We start from the raw sequence: 22,656 nt of genomic DNA, 5'->3' as shown, positions 1-22,656 counted from the left end.
TACCTCGTGAGCCCTAGAGATAAGCTAATGTTTTTTTAGTAATGTTTGCTTCAAAATCATTGTAATTATTTTGCAAAGGATTTTTCTCAGCATTTTACAATGAAAAATTTGAGCACAGTCTCTGTGGCTTCAGAGACCTTAGTGAATGGATCACACCATAAATTAATAACGAAGGGAAAAGAAATAATATATAATCTTTTTGAAAATGTTGGGCACATTATTTTTTTTTTTTTTATGAGACTGGAGCTTTGTAATCATTAGAACAAGAGGATTTGTATCCAAGCTTTTAGGAGACAGATGGTATTAGAAATGAGACATGTCTGTTGTGCTTAAGTCATGTAAATCTGTGTGCCCTTAAGAATTAATTTCACATTTTGCCGGGCAGTGGTGGTGCATGCCTTTAATCCCAGCACTTGGGAGGCAGAGGCAGGTGGATCTCTGTGAGTTCGAGGCCAGCCTGGGCTACAGAGTGAGTTCCAGGAAAGGCGCAAAGCTACACAGAGAAACCCTGTTTCCAAAAAAAATGAAAACAAAAACAAAAACACACAAAAAAGAAGAATTAATTTCACAAAGAGTAAACACAGTCTATAATACTTGTAACATATACTGGGAAAATTGCTTACAAATCTACACACCTATACAATGCATCTACTTCCAAAGTGTTAATGGACCCTGAGGACATAAGTTTAAGCCACCCTGAGGACATAATTTTAACTTGTTTACTTTTGTAAAGACCATATTCCCCCTCTTGCCCTGGCAAACAGCCACATTTTGAAGGATGAGGGAGGAGTCAGGACTTCAACATTTTTAAAAAGAGATGTAATTCAGCCTACAACAGGTGCCACTCATTCCGGGAAGGTAAGCAAAGGTGCCTGATCAGAGGCAAACAAAAATCTTACTTGATTGGGAAGAATCTAAAACAAGGAAACAGAGATCCTCTTCTTCCTGTCTTATTTCCTTTGTTATCTCTCTACTTAAAATAGTTCTGAGCTGAGAGTCAGTTTTCCCCCTAAATTTAATTCAGCGTAGTATTGTGTGGTATTGAGCATTTAGATTTTGAAATTATGTTCTCTGAAATTAGGAGGGACAATTTTACAAAAGACATTTGCATGCATGTGCAGGTGTCCACATAGGCCAGAAGAGGGAGCTGTACTTCCAGGTGCTTGTAAGCCACCCATAGACGTGGCACCAGAGCCAAGTTCCTCTGAAAGAGCAGCAATTGTTCTTAACTGTTGAGCCATCTCTTGAACCAGTAGCAGTTGCCATTTTTAAGTGTGAGAATAAAGAGGAAACGTAACAACAGCAACAAACAACAAAATATCAGCCCCACACTGTCTGGATAAAGCTAGTGAACAAGAGCTGGGTGAAGCTGATGTCGATGGCATCCCCCAGCTTAATGAATGAATTATAAGCACATAGTGGTGAGAGGATAGTTCTCATTTCTTCATTGATGAGTGATATCAAGCTTTCCCTCATGCTTTTGATTTCAGCGTTTGTGATTTGCTTGTATGTAGACTAGTTTGCTTTTCAAATGCATGATTTGTATGTAGACTAGTTTGTTTTTCAAATGCATGATTTCACCTTCCCATATCAATTCAAAACTGCTTATTCTGTCTCTTGTAGGTGGATCCTTGATTTTAATGTGTGTGTGTGTGTGTGTGTGTGTGTGTGTGTGTGTGTGTGTGTGTAAACTAGAAAGGGGACCAATGGGGGGGCAAGTCTTAAGGGAGAATTGGGGAGAGGGAAAAGAGAAGTGAAAAAAGGGAACAGAATACATGTGACATGAAAACGGAAGGAGGACAGGAGGGAAAAGGAAGGGCACCAGCAGGTGATGGGGCAGGGGCTAGGCATGAGGCAGGGGAGAGGATCAACAAAAATGAAATATGAACAGCCCATACTGTGTATACTAATTTAAAAAGGATATGGTTACTTCAAAACTGTTTGTTATGTATTGGGTTTCCTAACTACTGCCTACTTGTATAGATTGAAATCATGTTCTCCATTCCGTAGACTTCCCTTTTCTGTCTCTGCTCTGGAAGAGACAGAAGGTTTCATCTACCTAGTTCCAGTTCCTTAAGAAGGTGGTGTACTTGACCATGTGCTTGTACTTTGCACAGGTCACTCACACATCTAATCAAAGGCACATACAATTGTGTACACTTCTTACTTGGGGAAAACATCCTTTCTGGTTTCCCGGCAGCATTGCAAAAGTATGTGTAGCTGACTGCACCTCCAAAGTTTAGGCTTTACCATTTGTGGCCATTAGAGGGCACCAATGTGCTTTTCTAGTCACACCCAAGCCAAGTGTATTCTTGAGCACCTTGAGCTGTATAACCCTGAGGGCATGCACAAGTTTGTGATATGTTGTGACAGTTACATTTGAATTCATTCTTTGTGTGTGTGTGTGTGTGTGTGTGTGTGTGTGTGTGTGTGTGTGTTGTGTTTTATTCCAGCTATTTAGTTATTTGTTTTATTCCAGGTTGTGTAAGTATCTTTTTTTTTTTTTTTTCTTTTTTTTTTTTTTGAGACAGGGTTTCTCCGTGTAGTTTTGGTACCTACTCTGGATCTTGGTCTCTAGACCAGGCTGGCCTCGAACTCACAGAAATCCGCCTGGCTCTGCCTCCCAAGTGCTGGGATTAACGGTGTGCGCCACTGCCGCCTGGCTGTGTAAGTGTCTTATTACTAACAATGTATGTATCTTAAAGGGTCGTCTCTCCTTTCTTTTGTTTTCTTTCTCTGTGTAAATCCCATCTGGCTTAAATTCTGGATTCTGTACCCTCCTATTTGCAGGGATTATAGGCCAACACCACCATGCCTGCTAAAATGACAGTTCTTTAACTTTTTCTAAACTAAGGACAGCCAGGTTCCTCATTGGTAAATTTACCAATGAGGAACCTGGTGTTTTTAGTTGGATACTTGCCCAGGTCAGCCACTGTGCTTATTACAATCATGTACGGAATGGTGGCTCAGGTCTTTTGCTTCTTTATCCAGATTGCTTCTTACACAGTATTTTCAGACTGTTATTTTATTTTTGTGTATGGTGTATGTGGGTGTGCATGTGTGTGGGTGTGCCTGTCCATGTGTGCACACATAGAGGCCAGAGACCAACATCAGGTGTTCCTAGTGTGTGCTCCATCTTGGTCTGTGAGACAAGGTCTGTAACTGAAACTGGATCCTGCTGTTTTGGTTAGACTCACTGGCAAGTATGCTCCAGGCACTTGCTTATCACTACCTCCCCAGTGCTGGGGTTAGGGATGGTCACATGATCCCATGCCTAACTATTTTAGGTGGGTGCTGGGCATCTAGACTCAGTTCTTCATGATTGTACAGCACCCATTTTGCCCATGAATCTGCCTCTTAATCCCCAGGAACATTTTTAGTTTTTAAATTTTGTTTTATGTGTATGGGTGTTTTGTGTGCCTATATGTGCATGTAAGTCTGTGCACTATGTGCATGCAGTGTCCATGGAGGCTGGAAGAGGGTGTTAGATTGCCTGGAACTGGGTTTACAGAGAGCTGTGAGCTGCCATGTGGGTGCTGGGAATTGAAGGGCAGACAAACTATCTCTCCTGCCCCTCCCCAACCATGAAACATTTTAAGACATGAATTTATCCAGAAAAATATTGGAGATATAAGTTATTACATCATTTACTGAGCTACAAACCATTCTGAAATTATAATGGAATAATTTTGTTCATCTTACACAAATGTGTTTGTATATATTGTGGGAGACTGTATTGTAGGAGTCCAGCTCCTACCTTTTCCCACCTATTCTAGGGTTCTTAGGAGAAGAAGGGAGGGACAAGAAAATATCAATCAGATAGAAAGAGAGACCTAGCTGAAGAGAAGAAAGACAGAAACACAGGATAGCTTCGGGAGGGCCTGGATCAATACCCAACGACCTTGAAGGTTTATTCAAAAGGCTTTTTATAATATGCCAAGGGAAGAGGCAAAAGATTTCTCCCTTGCAAGATCAAAGCACACCGTACAGCCAAGTGCAGACCCTTCCAAATACCTGGTAAACACACCTGTGACCAAATCACCCCATTATACAGCTCTGCTAGGTAAAGTAAGCTCATATTCTCTGACCCTGAGTAGTTTGGGCCTCCACAAATTCCCCCTTCTTGATAATATAAATCTCAAGTGAGGGCACTGAGCTTAACTCTATGCAGCTCTGAATCAGCTTTCCACTAAGAGCTTGCAAGTAGCTGGAATTGCCACAACACTACTCCTGCTCCTTAGGAAGTAAAGGAGTAGAAGATGATTAAGATAAAGTGGCCTTTTTGAATGGGTCTAAGATGTCTGTAGCAGTCTTAGCTGTACCAAGGTCTTCTTTAAATTAACAAACTCCCAATGCAACTGCATCAAATAAATCAGTAAGCTGATACAACCACATCAAATCTAAAGAACTCCTTAACATCGCCATACTGCGGTTCATCAATATCAACAGGTTAATATAATTCTAACATACACAATTACAATTCTTAAAAGCAAACTCCCAATAGAACTATTTACTCTTCCTAAACTTTAGCAAACATCCAAAAGCAATCTCTTCATAGAAGTATTTACATTTTTTGCTAACAAAACATAGGGTACATTAACACAAGTTAATGTTAATTCACTCAAGGGACAAGAAAATATATATTTTTTAAAATGATGAGACTGAGAACTATTAACTCCCCTTTCTTTATAATTTTTTAAGCTGCAACTTGAGCCTGAGTAGAAAAGCAAATTTCTCCTCTACACAAAACTTCCATTCTTAACACAAAGTTTCATTTCTACACAACAGTTCCACAAAACAGTTCATGAGTCATCACCGTTAATAAAGTATATATGCAAACACAAAACAGTTCATAAATCATCACAATTGATAGAGTCTACATTTGTAAGTGAATTCAAAATTGTCACATTGCAATTAAACCACTCCTGTTCATTCCATTTCTTAAGTCTGAAAGGTTCAAAAGGACAGTTCTGGTACCAGTCCTAAAGTTCCTTTGAGCACTCAAAATCAGGGCCTGGCTCATCAGCTGCCCTGAAATCTTTGTATAGCTGTCAGAGTCGTAATGACTCTGAAGCAAACAGCTCCAAATATGAGGAGTCCCATAACCAAAACTTACTGCAGTTCCCTGAACGCAACTTCCCTGAACATAATTCAGTTCAAACCAGAGCCTCTGCACTTCAGCTCTCAGCAACATCAGTGCTTTGCAGTCTATATCCTTCCCTTAAGGCAATTTGCTCTAGTGCTAAGGCTATTAGCTGCTGCAATAGCTGGCTGGTGCAGACTCCTCTCAAAAGAGACCTTACAGACAGCAAACAAACTGCATGGCTTTTGTCTCCTGGCTCTTGCCGTTGCCTTTACAGTCCCAGTCTCCCATAACTGGCCTGCCTTGGGCCCTAGAGCTCTCTTGCACCTTGTGCTGAACCACTGAATGCTGCCTGCTGCTATGAGCTACAGCTCTCAAATCAACACCTCAATCCGGGAGGAAACCCAGCCACTATGAGCTGTGGCTTCCTCCCGTCCCATTACCTGCTCCGCTGATGGCTTTGCATGCAGCACTCCAGGTCCCAGAAACCTCCATGTGCTGCCCTGCTTCTAGAGTCGATTGCCACCCTCAGGGCAGCTCCACCTTACTCTGCTGCTGGGAGCTCAGACTGGCCTGAGTTTCAGCATCTCCACCATTCAGCCTGGAGCATTGTTGCTATATCCTGCTGCTAGGGACTCAGACACTCTATATTTCATTGCAGAGAGGATTTCAATACCTCTGGGGCTCTCTCCATGCTAGGGCTCATTCTGGCCTGGGCGTCTGTCCTATCAGCCAGCAGCTTCCCTTGTGTCCTACACCGCCTTGGCAGGCAGTGGTGCTCTTGGGGAATTCTGCCTGGCCTTTGCAGGGCTTCCCCCGCTCACCACTGCACCGCTGCTCCACCACTGCACCACTGCTCGCAGTAGTCAGGCCTACCTTGGGATCCCCAAACGCACACATGCAGACTCAAAAGCACCTGTTCTCTGGCCCTTCTGGTGTGCGCATCTGCTGCGATGATGCCTCAAGGGTCTCAGCTGTTGATACTAGGTTACCCGATCACGCTGCTGCTTTCTGAAGCTGGCACTCTCTGAAGCGACTGCCAGGTTCGCAGCATCTGCTCAGTCCTGGATGCTGCTCTCTGTGTCCCAGGTCCCGTCTGTACTCTGGGGGAAAACTACTCTAAGTTTCACAGTATCCCTGTACTTAAAGCCTATTCTACCCTAATATACCTAGGCCTACATTTCTCCAACTAAACTTCACAAAACTTCTATGACTTACTTATACTAACATTTTTAGACCTAATTTAGTAGATAGAGATTAAGAGAGAGAGAGAGAGAGAGAGAGAGAGAGAGAGAGAGAGAGAGAGAGACTTGCTGCATCTTAACTTGAACTACTCTGCTTCATATTTAAAATTTTACTCCTGAAGAATACAATACCACCCCCTCAACTTAATTCATTACTAGGCATCGCCCCCCGCCCCCACTCCCGTGGTGCCCACTCTCATATCCTTTTGTACCTAAGCCTCACATTCTGGCACCATCTGTGGGAGACTGTGGGAGTCCAGTTCCTACCTTTCCCCTTTCTATCGTTCTTAGGAGGAGGAGAGAGGGATAAGAAAATATCTGATAGCCAGAGACAGAGAGTGTGTTGTTTAATCCAGAAGATTGCATTGATCTTCCCAAATCACTGGGGCTTTACTTCTCCCTTGTCATACGTGTAAATGACAACTGAGTCAGTTTTGAGAAGCCAGAAATTTTATTTCATAAGTCACAATGGAGAGAAAGAACCACATATTGGCTCTTTGTTTTTTTGTTTTGTTTTTTAAATCAGGAATGGAGTAGCATTGTTAACATCAACTTTTCTTGGCACAGATTTATAATGAAATGGAAAAAAAAAAAACCTCATCCTTTGGTCACATTCAGCAGAAGATCCTCCTCAGTATCGAGTGAAGTTGGCTGTGATGTGCTCATAGTTGGAGGGAATATAATAATCAACCCCTGGAAAGAGGCAAAGGATAACAAATGTCCATGGTGCACGTAAACTTCCCACACTAAAACATCAGCCCATTAAGCTTGTTAGATTGCCATGAGGAGAAGTGGGCAGAAATATGAATTTGGGATGTTTAAGGATTTCTTTAAAAATATTTTTGTTATTGTTACTTGTTTGTGTGTATGTGTGTAGGTGCATGCATGTGAAGGTCAGAGTTGATTCTCTCTTTCCATCATGTGGGTCTCAGGAATCCAACTCAGGTCACCAAGTCTGGTGTCAAATGTCGTTATCAGCTCTTGCTAGCCATGTTTAGGGATTTCTTTCTTTTAAAAAGATTTATTAGTTGTGTGTGTGTATGTGTGTGTGTATGTGTGTGTGTGTGTGTGTGTGTGTGTGTGTGTATGTGTGTGTGTATGTGTGTGTGTGTGTGTGTGTGTGTGTGTGTGTGTGTGTGTGTGTGTGTGTGTGTGTGTGTGTACCACATGTGTGAAGGTGCTGGTGGAAGCCAGAAGAGGAACTGTGATTACGGGTTGTTGTGAGTCATTTGATGTGGGTGCTGGGTCCTCTGCAAGAGCAGTAGGTGCTTTTAACTGTGAAGCCATCTCTCCAGACCCTAGGACGGGTGGGGTGGCTCCCCTCTCTCCCTCCCTCCTTCTTCTCACCCTCCCTCCCTCCTCCTCCCCTTCTTTTTGGTAAAGATACTTTATTTTCCTCTTGTATTTGCTTTTTTATATTACTTTACAAATATCTATATATTTCTCTTATTTAGCATTTAGGTTGCCATTTTATGGATCTTGTCTTTGGGGGTAACCCCTTAAGATGTGCCAGTCTCTCATGTAGAAAATTTTGTTAAATATTTTCTCTGAAATGTTGTGTTTAGTATCAGAAACAATATCTGCTACATAGGAATCATACAATAAATAGCTCAAATTAAAGTATTCAAGGGAGAATCTCAATTATTTTTGGAAGATTTTGTAAGAAATAGGAGGGGCAGTAGGCTGAGGATCTTTCAGGATAAGAAGGATAGATGATGTTGATATCTTTTATCTTTTAGGTGTTCAGGCAACAGGAAGTATGACAATTTCATGCTCAAATGTTTTTGAACCTGATCTCTTTACTTTTACTGTCCTTGCTCCCAGAGAAGGGGAGTAATTGGCAGACAAGGGGAAGAATCCCTTTAAAATTTCAGAGTGATTTCTTGAGATCAAGGTGGTGGGAGAAATGACAATAATAACAGTGTTTTGAACACATAATCTGCAAAAGATATTGTAGTTAATATTTGTAATCAATTTTCTAATCCTTACAACAGCCCAAGGAGTGGTATTTCCATTTTATAGCTATAGAGACGGATTCCTTATTTGTCTAATGTAGATTATGACTATGAGAAGAACTTTCTACAAAACCTGTTACTGCAGCTCATGAATTCTGACTGGCCAGTTTTCCCTAACTATATGGTAGATGACAAGCAAAACATCTCTCCCATGGTGAAACTGGAGGATAGAGCCTGCAGGATACAGCATTGGCCTCCTGTGACTCTGGTTTACAGTCCTCCTCATGGTAACAATCAATGTCAGGTCAACCTGAAGCTTAGACAAAAGCATGCCTCAGTGCTCTTTAAGTGGGAAGATGTTTCAGCATTTATGCAAAACATTCAGAAAAATTAAGGTTTTGCTGGAATCTGATTTTCACTATATTAGCTATATTTACCACATAAATGCCATCACAACATTCCTTCTGTGAGAGACTAAACAGATGGTGAGGGCTGAATTTTTGATGAAGCTATGTTAGAAAGCTCACTTGTCCTAGAGTTTGGGAACCTGGACTTGGTTGTCTGTTCTGTTAAATTCTAGGCTTGTGTTTCATACAGATCACTTTGACATCTCATGGTGATGTGATATTATGAAAATCTCTTGCATTCTAAGAGACTGGAATTTTTTGCTGGACCTCACTGGTAGGGTTAATAATATAACTTGAGGTCACTTAATATTTAAGACTGTTACCTTATTGAGTACTCAGCCTCTTTGCTTAACCTCCATTTCTGAGAACAGTATAAGAATCAACATACTTGCCTTGAATTTCCCATATAATCATCTTTTACAACCCAAGATAACGGATTGCTGTAATATTAAGTTCTTAAGTTATGTACTCTTCCATGCCTCTTACCCAGAACAATGCATGTGTATCATTTACTGAAAGCAGCCAATAAAGAAGTTGAAAGCAACTTCCTAAAATCTACCATAAAGTTTGAAAGCATCCATTTATGGAAATTGGTTTGTAAACATTGGTGATATTTGTATTACTGTTAAAGATTTCTGTAAAGTATCTCATTCTTTCCTCATGTGATACTCTCTGTGCTGTTCAATAAACACAGAGCAAAGTCCTTTGGGAGGCACAGACACACAGACAGAGACACATGACAGGTGCACACAGCACACACAGGCCACAGACTGACAAGACAGTCTTCTTCAGGCAGGCACAGATTCAGAGTCATGCAACAGAAAGACAGAGGATGGAAGGCACAGGTTTAATGAAGTAGAGAATTCAAATCTGAACTTGCTCTTGATAAAGTGGCCCCAAGGGGGATGTGCTTTTATTTCTTTACTTAATGCTACACTTATGCATTATTGGTTACTTAGAATTCATCACCAATGTATATAATTCACATCACATTTCATGGATTTAGTTACCTTCCTGTAAAAAGAGTCACTAAAAAATTGCAGAGTATTTATGTAATGACTACATATGACACTCAGTTCCTATGTATATCCTTATCATAAGCACGTACAGCATCATATTTATCAAGTACATTAATTAAAGAATTCATAAATGTAGCCTTCCAAGTGGAAGAAAAACATATTCCTTTGCTTTCCTTACCTTCATCCAAAGGCATTTTGCCACTAAGGAACTCCCAGTATGTCTTGTGATTAACATTTCCAGCAATATTGTTGATAGAAGTAACAAAATGGCCCCAAGATGTCATTCTGGTTTCAAATCTAAGAATAAAATGTAAATAGTTACCCCCTCAGTTGAAGTCAGACAACAGGAGGCAAGATGGAGGACAGATGTTCAAATGCTTTAAAGAGCAGATTCAAATAATGTTCAAAAGAGAAAATGCAGATGAATAATGAGTATATAATCTTGCCACTTAAAATGGAATTTCAATTAATAGATAAAGGGGTCTTTCTTTATATTTTCACTTGAGTATGTTGGTAGGTATTTCCATATTTAGATAGTCATGTTTTATGGATATGTTATTTAGAACGAACAGTTTAGTTTGCACAGTATGCATTTGCCAGATTCCCTGGGTTAATTTCTGTTTGGTATGGTGAGTACTCCAGACTAATGAGTCCCTTCATATATGTACAATAAAACATTTCTACTCTTACATCTCCATGGTTCAGTTAGTGCCCAAGGTTCTCCCTTATAGAATATTACATGACAATAAAAGCAGTAGCCATCATAGAGAACAGTGTGCATGAGGATCGTTTGGGGATGTGTTCTATTATTGATCAACTTTGGTGATGTCCAAATTCTCAGAGTACTGTCTTCAAAGAAGCTTGTCATCTGGTGCCTTTGGCCTCCATAGGTACCTGCACTCATATGTGCATATGCATTCTTTATGTAATTAAAAATAAAATACATTTAAAAAAATAAAGGACTTAAATTTTAGAGAAATGTATGCTAGCCCATATATATGAAGAATCACAACTGTTTGTACTATGCATAGAAAAATCTATCAGATTATTTTCTTTCTTTCTTTTTTTAATTAAAAATTTTTCATTCATTTTACACACTAATCAAAGATCCCTCTCTTCCCTTCTCCCACCCCCAACATTCCCTCCTCAACCCACCCCCCACTCACCCCACAAAAAGGCAAGTCCTCTCATGGGGAGGCACAACCACTAGAGGCAAGTCCAAGCCCTTCCCCTGCCTCAAGGCTGCACAAGGTGTCCCATCAGAGGTAGTGGTCTCCAAAAAGCCTGCTCATGCACCAGGGATGGATTCTTCTATCAGATTATTAAATAACTGATTATTTTGTGGTTGTGGAGGCAATTTATTCTTTGTGTTTTTTCTCTCTCTCCAAGTTTCTATTATGTATGTATCATGTATCATTTTTATATTTACAGACAGAAGAAAAATGAGGCAATATTAAATGCTAAACTTGTAGAGTGTCTCCAGAGAGTTTGGTCCTCAAGTGTCCTCTTCTGTTCTACATGAATTGGCATAGTTCCTTGATACTAAACTGTGACCTTCCTATCTTCCTCTAATACTTCCTCTTTTTGCAAATGACTAACATTTCCCAACATTTAATTCTCCCCTCTGATACATTTCCATATTCTACTCTTACCTAACAGGACAGTGGGTAGAAACATGAATTTCAAAGACAATCAAATACATGCTTAGCTCTGAACTCTATTAGTTACATGTTATGTGATCTTATTGAGATAGGGAGGGAGGGAGGGATAGAGAGAGGGAGAGATGAAGACAGGAAAAGAGAGAGTACAGAGGGGAGAGAGAGAGAGAGAGAGAGAGAGAGAGAGAGAGAGAGAGAGAGAGAGAGAGAGAGAGAGAGAGAGAGAGAATATGGAGGAGTTTGAGTATGGCTTTGGGGGATGACAACATCACTTGCACTACTCACTTGAACATGGAGTTTTTACGCTGTGCTTCTTCTAGGACAGCAAATAGCACAGATCCATTCCTCACACTAACCTCGATAGTCTCATTGAAGAGCTGATCAGCCTCTGTCAGCTGGTTGTTTATGGTGTATATGACAGTAATGTTAGACACTGAGCGGGGGACAGGAGTAGGATAGTCAGCTGGAGTTGGTGGCATTTCATGATCTGTGAGGGCAAAAAGGCCAAGTTTATTAAAGATTTTGGTGTTTGAGTGATGGATGCAAAAGTCAATGTTATCAGGAACTTATCCCAGAAAAGATTTCAAGAAAATAGTAACCTTTAGGCTATTCAACAAAATACTGGGACAACTATTCCAGAATCCTGGGAAGGACTCCATGTTAGACTTGTGCTGTCACTGGGCAGCAGCACAGGGAGTCAGGCTAAGGTGTTTCACACGATGGCAGTGGGTTTGCTTGAGTTTGGCTCCTGTAGATTCGGCACTGAAGTCTATGAGGCGCTATAGTTTCTTCTTGTTATACAAAACTAACTAGTGGATGCAAGCGGAAGTATTTGATGAGGAAAAAAAAGAATTGAAGGAGTTGATTTCAGAGACATTTTCTGGAGTGACAAAAGTTTTAGGAAGGGTCTTTATGGGCAATAGGAATTTTAAATATTTCAGTATTGTATTTGATTGGATACAAAATGCTACAAAGTAACATGTTATGCTTCTACCTCATCCTGTTGGTGTTCTGTGAGTGTCAGGCTGTCATTATTACATCCTTAAGGCTTGAGTGAATTTCATTTGTTCCTTTTCAGCCTTCCAAATAAAATCAACAATCGGTTATTCATCTCCTCCTCTCCTTCTTCCTTCTCCGCTTCTTTTTGCCTTTGTGATGTAGATGATGTTGATTTCTATTTAATACTGATTTCATTACTGTAAAGTCTGTAGTTTCATCTGCATGTCTCTCTTTTGACTTTGTAAAGAGCAGATGAGACATGTGTGATGTTTGGCAGTACATTTTTCAAATGATGAAGCTCCCTGTGTTGACCATGGGCCATCTACCTCATTAAAGTAGGTGTTCAGTATAAGGAACTGAATTTTTAAGCTAGGCACTTTGGCTATGGACTAGTACACATGCTTGGGAATTGGAGATCATAGCCCTACTTATCTGGGATGAATTGACAAAACAATCTAATATTCCACTCAACATCAAGCCACATGCCATTGTACTTTAAGTAGCAATTTATGTTATAAAAGGGGAAGCCATTGAAAAGTTCTTACCAGAACCACAATTTACTTGGGGCACATCTAGGTAAGTCTTGCCTTTCAAGGAGGGGAGAATTTGAGCAATGGACATGGGGTTTTGGAATTTCCCCTGCTTAATCTTATTGAGTATCATATCCATAGTCTTCTGGCAGTCCCATTTCTTGATGGGTTGCTCAGGTGTCACAGACAGAGCCTAGGAGAGAGGGGGCAGGTATGGGCAAGCAGAGAGAAAGAGAGGAAAGATTAGGTATGGCAGGAAGTTGGCTCTCAGGAGGAATGAACTTTCTTGCTAATCATTATGATCTTCCAGAATTCAAACTGAAGCAGCACAAGGCCTTGCCCTCTATAGATGGCCTCCTCCGGTATTAGGCATGCATATGATGCATAGACATACAGGTAGGAAAAACACCCCATATACATGAGATAAAATAAAGCAATTAAAGAAACAAACACCGACAAATGATTTTAAAAAATAGCCACTGAACAATTATTTAGTCATTGACTAGAGTCAGGAAATACAGCCAAGACTGCTGTATCTGTGAATAGTTTTTAAAATATGGAACAAGAAAAAAAAAAAAAAAAAATATGGAACAAGAGTAACAAAGCAAACCACGGAAGGAGCTATAGTCTAGGGCAGCTGGACTGGCACATGCAGTAGACTGTTTTTGATTTGTGTTGTCATGAACACCTTTTGGTGACCTTCTCCAAAAGCCCATGTCTATGTCAGGACTGTCAATCATAGTTTCCACAACCCTGGCCTTGGGATGGAATCATGTTCTGCGTTGCACTGGAGTTCTTGGGAACAGTGACTGGTGGATTCTTACACCAACCAGCCCTTCCCTGTTCACTAATACTGAAAGAGAAAAACTGGTTATTAAATGCCATCATTTGATCTTTTTATTATGGTTTTTCTTGAAACCACTTCATTTAGCCTTGGACACACCCAGGAATGTGAAATATTAAGTTGGTATTTTAAAAATTGGGCTTTTGGAAGTGGAATAATGAATTTGGATTACTATACCAAGTGATGCACTTATGCTTGTCTAGTTTTCTTTCTTTGGGGCAAATTAGAAAATATAAATCCTGCTCGTCTTTGGAGTGGGTATCATTTGAGAGTCCAGTGTGCAAGTGTGGAAAAGCATTTTGCAAGGCATGATGTGGAAACTCATTGCATCCTCCCTTCCTTTACAGTTACGCTAACTAGAGCCACCAAGTATGGTAGTAAGCTTTGTTGGCTAATGACACATTTGCATGAAGCTGGAAGAGAAAATGGGAGAAGGTGGAGGGGAGTCAGAGATAGTTGTTTCAGCTAGGGAGAGCAGTGTGGGCACTTGGACATTTGTGACAGGTATGGTCACCCTGTTAACTTTGGCAAATGCAGACCATTACTCCCTGTTGAGGCCACTTTATAAGGCAGTTTGGTCTAAGAGGCACCAGGTAGATGCTCCTCAGCAGGCAGGTAGGGAGGAGTTATGTTTCTTAAGTGACAAGAAATCTACATGGTGAGTGGTATTTGGATATGGATGAGGTCTTACCCTTTGATAGGAAAAGCTTTTATTCTCAGGTATAATCTACCAGAGTGTACCTAGAAAGTGATGAAATCCCAAATAGAAGTTCTAAGCCAAATCAGCAAAGTAAACAGTTCTGCATCTGGCACTAAAACAATCAAACTCCTTAGACAAGGTTAAGCACGTGGCCTGACCTGCCAAACCCAGTCTTAACCTCATTCTTTCAGGCTGCCTGCTTTCCACAGGAATTTGTAGACATGAGTTCTGGGGATGCTTTTGTATGGGTCAGCTGTGGGACAAATGTTTTGTTTCATGACAAAATTCCAGTGACCATGACCGTAAATGCTGGCTTTGCTCTTAGTCCCTTCCACATATGGTGTTTTGGACTGGTGATTTGTCTTCACTCCTATGCTTGACACTGACTATTACGTATGCTGTTTGGACTCTTCTCTAATTTTTTTTTTTAGTGTGTAGAGGGAACCAACACCACTCTCTCTTTTTTTCTCCTAGGAGACCATTTCCTTCTAATAGTAACCAAGAGCTAAACAAAGGTTAGGGCTGACATCATAACTCCAGCCCTCTCCCTTTCCTGGTGTTTTTGAGGCTGAGAGTTCATGGTGTGGTTTTTTTCTCTTAATTTACTAAGATATTTACAACATAATATTTCAGTATGGGCTAGAGCATTTGACCAATTGTGACTATAATTTCTGGTTCTGGTTGTTAATATCTCCCCACCACTATAGATACTTCTGCTCTCCATGGATGATTCCTGCTCTAGTGAACAGGGGCTAGAAGATGGTGATGGATTTGGGGCTGTCAAGGAGCATCTTTCCTGGAGATATGTGAGGGAGGCACAGAATGGATTACAGACTCAGATTCGCAGACGTGGCTCTACTATTTACTGGGTTATATTTGTGTGTGTGTGTGTGTGTGTGTGTGTGTGTGTGTGTGTGTGTGTATGTGTATGTGTGTGTGTTTGTGTGTGTGTGTATGTGTATGTGTGTCTGTTTGTGTGTGTGTGTGTGTGTGTGTATGTGTTTGAGTCATCTTTAGATTACTTATATTAATCATTCTAAATACAAACCAATTTTCTTTGTGACTAAAGATAAGAGGGAAAGAAGAAACTCTTTCCTGGTAAGTTTGAAGCAGAAGAGCCGCCTTCATATTAGTATGTATGCATCAAACTTTCAATAGTGTATGACTGTTACTAGTAAACTAGTTATTATTGTTAATAAACTCTCAAAATTCTTGATTTATTTGTTTCATTTTTTCCAGGAAAGGAGGATGAATTCTTTTAAGTTTGTCTTTACATATTATCTATGAGCTAGCATATACCTGCATTTTGCTAGTAGAGAAAATGAGGCAAAGCAGTTCAGGAATTGACCCCAAATCACATTAATTGGAGTTTCCCAGGTGTGTTAGTAGACACAAAGTCCCTTGGTGCTACAGTTCAGGGTTATTATTCTGTCCTAGATTAGGAGCACATAAGATAGGTTTACCTGCATGGCAAGGCCGGTACTGTAGATGTTCCCAATGATGCCATCATCTTTGATCCTCAAGCTGATATTATCCACAAGAACCTTCAATGCCTCACCAAACAGGTCTCTGTAATTTTCCTGAGAACCTACAGGAATCCTGTTGTACATGCAAGCCAGGGCCAAGGTTGCTACTGCTCCTGTGTCTGGAAGACAGAGGGAAGACAGACCCCCATCACAATCACCACCACAGCCAATGTTCATCAGGTGCTTATTGTGATCTAGTGACAGGACCTCCTTTAGTTCTTGGGATCACTATGAAACAGGATTTATGAGTATCTTCATTTAAGAGATGAGGAAGTGGGAGTTCATAGCAGTAAAGGAACTGCCCAAGGCCACACAGCCAGGAAGCAGCAGGGCCAGGCTTTAAAACAAATGTACACCACTGGACAGCTCCAGACTTTGAAACTTTAACTTGTGTAAATGGCAGTGTGTTCAATCCCACTTCTCTCATGTCGAGGTTGATCTTTTGAGATGTCAGCAGTTCTGGAAGGTCCAGCTGTCACACCTCAGTGAAGGCATCTTGGTCTTCCCAGCACAGCAGCCTGAGTCTCTTCAGCATTTGTAGTTTATGACTGTTTTGCTCTGTCAGCATTCTGTGTCATGTGTGTGGATCCTGGGCTGTGTGCCTGCTTGGGCAGTGGGAACTTTGCATCCACCATAGCACCCAGCACAGAGAGACTTTTCATTATTTGTGTGTGGTAAACATGTGTGGGCCAAATGAGAGAGTTCTGACAAGACCAGAACAAGTAAAAAGCTATCCAGATGGCAACTGTATCTCACTGCCCTTGTCACCTCATTTGAAAGTCTCATAGCTCCATTAAGAGTGACAGTGTTATTGACATCTGAAGACAAAGAGGTCCACCTCAATTACTGAACTGCCAGAGATGTCCCAACCATGTGTGAGGTTCCAGATGGAGAGGGATACCAGCCTGTTCTTGATCCCTGGGAAGGGTCCTAGACTGTATCTGCCTGCTTGTCTTTAGTAAAAAGAAAAAAGCTTGCTGTTGAGGCCTGTGGAAGTGAGTGAAAGCCTGAGATGATATTGCTTAGAGGGAGGCAGAGGGCCATGACAGTGAGTCCATGCCAGGGGCCCCAACAGAGGAAAGATCATTAGACACAGAAAGGTTGAAAGAAGGAAACAGCATCACAGTGGAAAAGGATTCCATTCATAAGCAGCCCAGTGTGGGTAACACAAAGGGATAAGAAGGTCCCTGTGTTGGCTTCAGAAAATAGCTGTTTGTAGAAAGGACATTTGGATGGAAAAAGGAGAAACATCTTGAAATATACAGAATATGGGAGAATTGGTATACATTAAGGAGTGCAGGGTAGGTTGAGGCAAGACATCTATCTCCATTTTATTTGAAAATAACTTCTAACTTGTGTGACATGTTTATTGTCCCAGTGGAGGTCTGTTCTTAACTCACAAGTCCAACAAACATTTGTTCAATGTTTTTCATCCACCCCACCTGCATGGCTCCCAGCTCTACCTCCATGGAAGGTTTTTCTCCTTTGCTTCCCCCTCCATCACTACCTCTTGTCTACTGTGACCCTGATACTCTCACCTTGGTCAGTGTCTGATGGCATCAACTTACCCACATTGAAGGGAGAAGACTCCCTCATCAGGGTCTTAGCAAAGCGCACTGCGATGGGTAAGGTTGCCTCTGAGTTCTTCTGGCACAGTGCGAGGATCGCCAGACTGGGTCCATAGAAGGCTGAGGCTGCAGCACCGGGGCCTCAGAAGACAACAGAGAACCATCCTTAGATTAACACTCACCACTCTGGAGACGTTTTGAGTAGCATAGACCAGAGCTTTTAAATAGAAATCACTGGAAAACCTGTCACCACAAAAAGAGACAATATTGGCAAAGGATGACATCAGTGCTTCTCAGAGTAAGAATGTCATCTGTCATCTGAAGAGAAGAGGGATGGTGCTGACCCTGGGGAGGATGGTGGCTGCCCAGTCCATGCCTGGGGAGTTGGCTTCTCTAGCTCATTTTGACTGAGAACTGAGTGTCTCACTAGTGGCATTGTCAGAGCCGAGGCGGCCTTGTGTCTCTTTCCTGATATTTGCTCTTCTTACTTCTATAATTTTCCTTTCCAGGTTAAAAATTGTCCGTAGGACGATGCCCTCCACTCTTCCCTCCCTCCCCACGAGGTCTTACTTGGAGGTACCCAGTTCTCCATTTTATTTTGCAGAACGGATACTTTATTTCCAGGGTCTCGGCATGAGGAGTTGAGAGCCATAGTGGTGAGCGCTAGTTGCCCGCTTGTCAGGTCTATGGAAAAGAGAAAGGAATTATGATGGCAGGCATTACAGGGCAAAGTGTTACCAAGGGCTAGACTGAGTACTTGTTTTTTTAAGTTTAAACTACGTATTTATTATTATTATTATTATTATTATTATTATTATTATTATGTGTGTGTGTGTGTGTGTGTGTGTGCTCGCACGCGTGCGTGCGCGTGCGTGCGCTAGCCACAACACAGATGTGGAGGTCAAAAGACATCTTTGTGAAGGCAGTTATTCCTTCTAATGTTATATTGATTCTGGGGATCAAGCTCAGATGGGGAAGCCTGTGTAACAACCACCTTGACCCATGGAGCCACCTGACTAACCCATCTCTAAGTGGCTGCTTATTAACTCCCTTTAATGTTTGAGACATTCTGTATCCCTGGCTGGCCCTGAACTCACTCTTGTAAGTGCTGGGCTTACAGGTGTATGTCACCATACACAGCATCTACCAGCCTTATATATTCAGAGCCTCAAATCTAGGATTTGGATTTTTCAGTAGTGCACTATTATTTTAAAATCTCTTTTTTGCTAAAGAAAGAAATGTGGAAATAAGTCTTTGAAGAAACATTGAATGTAGTGTTGTCTATGTGAATCAATGACTGTACAATGAAACTAATTATTTCTTATGTTTAATATATGCTAAGAAAAGAATCTGTGCTGTCTGTTTAGAAAAGAAAGGAGAAAACCCACGAAAGTCAGGGGAGACCTAGAGGCAGAAAGTAAACTTGTCATGCATCTTGAAGCTCAAGGCAGTTCATGTGAAGTGAATTGACCCTAGACTTTGTTGTTACTGCCACTATTGTTATTGTTTGTGTCCTTAGAGAGCAAGATGAGTAAGTGGCATCCAGTGACTTTTTCATAAGCAGTAAATTTGGAAGCAGAAGTGTCTGCTTTCTTCCCTGAGTCTGGAGCTCCCTGTGCATCCCTCCCCTCTTCCCTGACTATTCCGATGTCACATATGTTTAGCTACTGATGTTCTTCTGCTGTACAGGGAAAGGTGAGTGAATTGGGGTTGGCAATGACAGAGACCTGGGGTCCGGGGTAGCCTGTATGTGGAAGATTCAGGCTTCGGGGAGGGGCTCCAGTGTCTAACCTGCACTGTCAGTGGCCATGAGCCTGTCAGTCAGGAGCTTCTGGGCCTCCAGATTGTAGGCACCGGCCAGGTTCATGGCAATCAGGATGCTGGGATTTGTGAAGTCTGACTTCGTCACCGACTTCTCCATGAGCACTTGTAGGCCATTGACCCAGGGCTGCTGTTCTGGGGGGACAGCTGAGAAAAGGAAAGCCACTTGCAACACCCCACAACTCATCCCTCATTCCCCCCAGCCCTCATCCCTTTCCCAGAAGTGTCATTCCTGTGTCTTCTAGGCCTTTTAGCAGAAGGCTTGAGAGATTTGAGGAGACAGAAAAGAAATGCAGAAAATATCAGCATTTTTCTTAGAGGCTCATTAGTCCTTACATCTTCTCCAACAATCTCTATCTTTAAAGTGATTTTTTTCATGTGTTAACTTTGAGCAGTACATCTCAGAAGTATTTAACATGATTTCTATTCATATCCTATTAGTCACTGTTTTCTCTGACATTTACTTCCCTCTACTCTTTCATGAAAAATATTGATGATTTTAGGCATAATCTGCTCATCAGATATTCATGCCTCCCATGTAGTCTTAGTTACTACTAAGTATCTATCTTGTTCCAGCAGCCAACGTTCCTGCAATCATAATTCATGCTCTCTCCATAAAAAGTGCATTGACTTGACTCTCCAAGAATTATTCTGTGAAGTCATGAAAGATGACTATGTCTCCATCCTTGACTTATGCCTACCTCTTCAGAACTCCTATAGTGATTGCTGTTCCACCCCTCTCTCAACAGTAGAACTGTGCCTGAGATCTCTGCCTCTCTGGAGGGAGACTGCTTCTTTGCCATTGGAATAATCACCATACTCACAGCAAGAGCTTTGGGTGCTGGTTCCTGCCATAGCCCAGAGAACATTTAGAAGGTAGAGGGTAAGCCAAGCCATGCCCTGCTTTCTTGTGCTGTCCACGTCTCCCTTTCCACGAACACCAGTATTTGCTAATGAGGTGTGCCTCTACCTTCTCTTGTTTCACTTATTTTATAAAACAATCTGCTCCAGACCCAGCCACTTTTAAATACCTATGCTGACCCCTCCTACCTTGATGTATCTCATTTCCATTTACCCATCTCAGTTTACTTACTGTATAGGCCCTCCATGTTGTGTAAAGGTGGCTTCTAAGCAACAAAATGATGTAAGAACCCAAGGATTGGGTAATGAAGCAAAAATAATGAGTATCTCTTGACAAATTCCTGAGTAAGTGGTTGAGGCAAAACCGCTTTGGTTTCAACAGCCCTTACAATCCCTACCCTGAGTCAGGATGGTCTCTGGCTCTGTGACAAGCACCAATGTGAACAGCAAAAGAGACCAAGGGTAAAGGCATTGTGCCTTCATAACAGCTGAGAGGAAAACTATTTCAAGGAGATGGGGCTTTTGTTTGTCTCTAGTTATAATGACATCTACAATAGAAACAGTTGTTGGGCTGCTCTTCCACCTACCGGATCAAGGGGAACATCTGTCTAAAACTACTCAGCCATTGCCTTGAGATGACATTTTATCAGGGCTTTTCCTATTTTGCTGCTGGATGATGTAAACTTCAGTTGATTGACATTTTGCTTTGATCCATCTGCTGTTTACGCTCAATGAAGAAAACAAGCATGCCTATATGAGAACATTTCCTAGACTTTACAATGCAGAAACTATTGTTGAGTGAACTGTTTTATGTGGTGTCTGCAGGGAAATATACAAAGCTGCATAATTTAATACTATACATACTGGAGATATTAATTTATTTCTATAGTGCTAGCCATGAAGTTTGGAGCTGACTTTCTTTTTAACTTAATTTACTATTTTGCTCTGTTTCATCATATGATGAAAGGAAATAAAACAGAAAGAAAACAGGACATAGGAAAAAAAGATATTGTTGAAAAGGTGTGAAAATGAAAATATTTTTAGCAAAAAAAAATGAATGTAAAGGTTAATATAGCTGGATGTTTTCCCAGCATCAGAAAGAAAGTGCAAGCCTTACCAAGTTATAAAGGTCTGAGTAAGTTATGAATGGAATGTGATATGTGAGATATCAATATGTGATCTTATCTTTTTAAGGTAAAAGTTCAATACATTGAATTAAAATGAAATTCTCTCAAAGTATTGCTCATTCCTTGGTAAGTTTTACAAGTACTGCCTTAAAAGAACAAGATATTTGTCCAATTGGTATGTATTTAAATGTATTAGCCTTTATTTTCAGCTCTCTCTAAATATTACCCAGTGGTTATTAATATCAGCCTTGGAGAGACGACTGAGCGATTGAGAGTGCTTATTCCTTTTACAGAGGACCCAGGGTCAGTATCGCACCTACATATGGCTCACGAACATCTGTGGTTCTTGTTCCAGCGGATCCAGTGGCCTCTTCTGACCACTCAGGGTACCAGTCATGCATGTGGTGCACATACATCTATTTGAGAAAACATTTATACATAAAAAATAAAAATATATTTTTTCATTTGTTCCTTTGATTGAAAGTAGACTCTGTTCTCATACAATATATTTTGATGATAGTTTCCTCTCCTTCTATTTAACCCAGTTCTGCCCCCCTTCTGGATGCTACTGAGCACATTTCTGCTAGTTCCAGAATGGCTGAGAGAGCCTGAGGGGAAAGGTGACTTTGGGGGAATGGCATTGTCCCAAGTGTTTCAGCCATTCACAGCAAGTGTTAAGGCCCTTAACAAGGACATTCACTGAATTCCAGGGTCTAGGGAAGCTGGAGCCATTGATAAATTAGCCTCTGACTTCAAACTGTCAGGAAAACTTTCAGAAGGATATTAAAGCTGACCATGAACTCTGAACTTTCAGAAATAAAGCAGTGCTGAGTTCACTTATAATTTTTACTATGGTAACTTATGATTTGTGTACTCTTCTATCTTGTTGAAAGAAAACAAGTTAGTTTTGTTAAGAGATTTTTTTCTAGATGTTTACTATAAAGTTTTCTTTTTAATGTAAGTTAGTTTTGTTAAGAGATCTCTTCTAGATATGTGCTAAAATAGTTCCATAGAGTTTCCTTTCGAATTAAGCATGTAAAAAGTATAAATATTGAATGTAAAACATGTAAATGTAGAATGTAAGTAAGTTTGTAAAAAGTGTATTGTGAAGTTCATACTAGAATTATATTTGTTACTCCATCAATATCTATCTAGTCCAGACAAATAGGCTAACATTAATTTTTAAAGGATAAACGAAATCAATCACATTAGAAGCATCTTGAAGTTTTTATTACTTTTTTATCTTCAGATATATTTGAATACTTTTTTGATAGCTTAAAATATAATTTTATAATTTTAGTAGCCCCTGGAAAA

General features: G+C 40.8%; 1 protein-coding gene across 3 annotated transcripts; it reads right to left on the bottom strand.

Moving 5' to 3' along the window:
- Nucleotides 1-6,782: 6,782 nt before the first annotated feature.
- Nucleotides 6,783-21,769, bottom strand: LOC114703403 (cobalamin binding intrinsic factor-like). Of its 3 annotated transcripts, none has more exons than XM_037204888.1 (9): nucleotides 21,659-21,763; nucleotides 19,325-19,501; nucleotides 18,104-18,217; nucleotides 17,534-17,674; nucleotides 15,903-16,084; nucleotides 12,911-13,088; nucleotides 11,652-11,853; nucleotides 9,887-10,005; nucleotides 6,783-7,020 (listed from the first exon to the last, which is right to left on the bottom strand). In XM_037204888.1, exons 1-9 carry the CDS (start codon nucleotides 21,756-21,758, stop codon nucleotides 6,959-6,961), a joined length of 1,275 nt encoding a protein of 424 aa, XP_037060783.1. In that variant the 5' UTR covers nucleotides 21,759-21,763; the 3' UTR covers nucleotides 6,783-6,958. The 3 variants fall into 3 exon arrangements, with proteins under 3 accessions (XP_037060783.1, XP_037060786.1, XP_028740060.2); XM_037204891.1 differs by lacking the exon at nucleotides 21,659-21,763 and adding an exon at nucleotides 20,179-20,358 and having other exon boundaries at nucleotides 6,785-7,020; XM_028884227.2 differs by lacking the exon at nucleotides 6,783-7,020 and having other exon boundaries at nucleotides 9,919-10,005; nucleotides 11,723-11,853; nucleotides 21,659-21,769.
- Between the last annotated feature and the right edge of the window lie 887 nt (nucleotides 21,770-22,656).

This window comes from Peromyscus leucopus, chromosome 1 (genome assembly GCF_004664715.2).
Source record: "Peromyscus leucopus breed LL Stock chromosome 1, UCI_PerLeu_2.1, whole genome shotgun sequence".
Lineage (NCBI taxonomy): Eukaryota > Metazoa > Chordata > Mammalia > Rodentia > Cricetidae > Peromyscus > Peromyscus leucopus.
This window is presented reverse-complemented; position numbering and strand designations above follow the sequence as displayed.

Excerpts from the sequence above, each read along its gene's own strand:
- LOC114703403 (XM_037204888.1), bottom strand. The coding sequence starts at position 21,758 with ATGTATGTGCACCACATGCATGACTGGTACCCTGAGTGGTCAGAAGAG. Across the intron at positions 17,675-18,103 it reads GGAGAACTGGGTACCTCCAA|GCCCCGGTGCTGCAGCCTCA; the intron begins GTAAGACCTCGT and ends TTGTCTTCTGAG. Across the intron at positions 10,006-11,651 it reads CGTAAAAACTCCATGTTCAA|ATTTGAAACCAGAATGACAT; the intron begins GTGAGTAGTGCA and ends TTTTATTCTTAG.